The 3,026-nt window shown below is 37.7% G+C and overlaps 2 protein-coding genes across 2 annotated transcripts; one reads left to right on the top strand and one right to left on the bottom strand.

Annotated features, from left to right (window-relative positions):
- Positions 1-246: 246 nt before the first annotated feature.
- On the bottom strand, positions 247-558 carry Tsp_12560 (conserved hypothetical protein). Its single transcript, XM_003366511.1, has one exon. The coding sequence runs from the start codon at positions 556-558 to the stop codon at positions 247-249; it is 312 nt and encodes a 103-aa protein (XP_003366559.1).
- A 1,436-nt stretch (positions 559-1,994) lies between these two features.
- Positions 1,995-2,757, top strand: Tsp_12559 (conserved hypothetical protein). The gene is given in 5 exon segments (XM_003366510.1): positions 1,995-2,072; positions 2,134-2,220; positions 2,374-2,459; positions 2,514-2,705; positions 2,718-2,757. 5 exon segments carry the CDS (start codon positions 1,995-1,997, stop codon positions 2,755-2,757), a joined length of 483 nt encoding a protein of 160 aa, XP_003366558.1.
- The last annotated feature ends 269 nt before the right edge of the window (positions 2,758-3,026 follow it).

Raw genomic sequence — 3,026 nt, 5'->3', positions numbered from 1 at the left:
AAAACGATACGATACAAAAATAAGTTAAATAGTGATTTTGATTTTTCACTAGTCAAGAGTAGCAACAACAACAGTAAAGAACAGTCAACAACAACAACAATAAACAACATAACAGTGAACAATATTAACAAAGTAGTATCAGAGAGATTTCAAAATCACAAATTATTGTTTGTGGATTAAGATTGACGCTGAGGCTTGCCGGTTATGCCTGACTTGCTTATAATAAACCCGTATGTCGGAATATCTTTATCCATACATAAACAATAGACTGCTGGCACCCGCTTGCCCGCCAAAAAAGGCATAGATGGTAAACAGTTTTTGATACCATTGTGGTACAACCTTGAATGTACCATCCAATGCCCAAGTTCGCCTGGTTGCCATCAGTCTAATGTTAGAACCCGTAGCCAATTCCAATATATGACTCGATGCACTCTGCCACAGCAAAAAATCTTCACCGGCCATTGTTGCCCTGAATGCGTCAGGGATTTGCTGGTCCCGACGATGTTCATGGAGTTTTAGGTATCGCTTTGACCGGTGGCTGTACATCGTGGACTTCATTTGCTGAAAAAGCGGAAAATGGCTAGATGTAGATGCCACAGCGGACGCGGCGGAAACTTCTTCATCGTAAATGGCGAGGATGGATTTTGTTTCTTCCGCGCTTCGTTTTTTCAAAACCGCCTTTTTTTCATTTTGTATGCTAAATGCTCATCTACTGGGCAGCTTTCGATGTGATCCTTTTGCGTGATCACATATGTCACATCTAGGTTTGTCCATATGACACCCTTGCAGCCTTTTCTGCCCAATACCAAAGTAACCTAACCCTTAATAACGAAGGACACACACTGTACATTTAGCGCATACTTTTGAGCAAACCCAATGTTTTCTCTGTTTATTGGTGTATCTCAATTTGTATATGTCCTTCCTTGAGAAACAAGAGACGTACTTCGGCCACGATTTGTTACAAAACGCAGCTCTGAAATATCAGCCATTGTGAAAATGATGAACAGAACAGAAAATGATTCAAATAACTCTCGAACGCAAAACACAAAACTCAAACGCAGGACCAAACAAAAATGAATTGGACGGTTTTGAATTCTATTTTTAATAACCATTTTGCAACAATATTTAGTTTTCATTTCTAATTTTATCTACCATTTAACATCAAGTTGTGATATTCCTTGTGGCAACAATGCCTTTTGTTGATGTTGACAGAAGATTATTAATCACAGACAAATGGCGCACAAATGCTGACATCAAAGAACGCGATGTCCACTGCAGAGAGAATTTGAAGCAGCTTTAACTGCTATTCTGCTTGGTGCTGTCCTTCGCTTTCATTCCGCTTTCAAAATGTTTTACTTTTATTTATCTGAGTTCATCAGATAAATTTCGTTTTAGCTGGCAATTATAAAAGAATTATGTATAAGATGCGCTTATCCATTTGTTAGAAATTGCTCTAATACAAAGGGAAAGTCAACAAGTGATAAATTGTCCACAGCTGCAGTTTGAATTAAAACCAGGACAAGCAACTGCTAATTTTTGTTAGCATCGAAATACTTTTCTGATTTTGCTTTTCCGTTCTCTGAAAATGTTTCTCGTTTGCAAACGAATTTTATCTTTAATCTTTCCAATGTTTCTTTTGCTCCTGTTCACCAGAGTTATTGTTTTCCTTCGTATATTTTATTTATATAAAAAATTAAAAATCTAAAATATTATTTACAAATCAAAAAAAAATTTAGTTTTATATATTTGGTGTAAATTGTAAACTTTCTATTTTTACATCTGAACGAAATCGACTAGTGCGTTGGTGAACACTTAAATTGCCATCTATTTTCATTTCCATTTGCAGCCGTTGAATGTATATATTTCAATGATAACGAAATATTGAAACTTTCCGCATCGCAACTTATTGCTTTCCCGAATTATCCGATTTACTTTCTGTTCTGTTCAGCTAGCTGATATTTCTGAGCTGTCTTGCACCGAATCGTAGTAGCAGTATGGGTCTTGCTTTTGAAGGAAGATCATACAAATTGAAACACACGGGCAAACAGAAGAAATGTTGGAGGTGTTCAAAGGTATGCGTTGAATGTACAGCATGTGTTCCTTGTTATTAACAATTACCTTATTTTGGTATAGGATAAAAAAGGCTGCGGGGGTGCAGTGTGGACAGATATAGAAGTTACGGCCGTGATCAATCGAAAAGATCACGCTGAAACCTGCCAGGTAGACGAGCACCTGGCATATAAAATGGAGAAGAAGGCACTTCTTAAAAAACGAAGTGCCGAAGAAACGAAGCCCATCCCCGCAATATATGATGAAGATGCCTCTGCCGCGTCCGCTGAGCCGTCTACATCCGGACAGTTTCTGGTTTTTTAGCGAGTGCGAGCCGCAATGTATAAACATCGGGCGAAACGCTTCCCCAGACTTCCTGAACACCGGCATGATCTGGTATTACCAGATCAGTTTTAAAAAACGATGTTTGGGGAAGACTTTTTATTGTGCCAAAGTAATTCCAGGCATATACTGGTATTTGCGACGGGTTCCAACATTAGACTGCTGGCAGCCAGTCGAACATGGGGCATGGATGGTACATTCAAGGTTGTACCACAATGGTATCAAAAACTGTTTACCATCCATGCCTTTTTGGCGGGCAAGCTGGTGCCAGCAGTCTATTGTTTATGTATGGATAAAGGTATTCCGACATACGGGTTTATTTTAAGCAAGTCAGGCATAACCGGCAAGCCTCAGCGTCAATCTTAATCCACAAACAATAATTTGTGATTTTGAAATCTCTCTGATACTACTTTGTTAATATTGTTCACTGTTATGTTGTTTATTGTTGTTGTTGTTGACTGTTCTTTGCTGTTGTTGTTGCTACTCTTGACTAGTGAAAAATCAAAATCACTATTTAACTTATTTTTGTATCGTATCGTTTTTTCTGAATTATTATTATCGCATTTGATATAACGTCACTGTGGTACAATAAAATATAGAATAATGATAAAAATTATTATTGAAAACGTTGATCA

The sequence above is a fragment of the Trichinella spiralis genome (assembly GCF_000181795.1).
Source record: "Trichinella spiralis strain ISS 195 chromosome Unknown Scfld5881, whole genome shotgun sequence".
Lineage (NCBI taxonomy): Eukaryota > Metazoa > Nematoda > Enoplea > Trichinellida > Trichinellidae > Trichinella > Trichinella spiralis.
The sequence above is the reverse complement of the archived record's forward strand: the minus strand, read 5'-3'. Positions and strand labels throughout refer to the sequence as shown.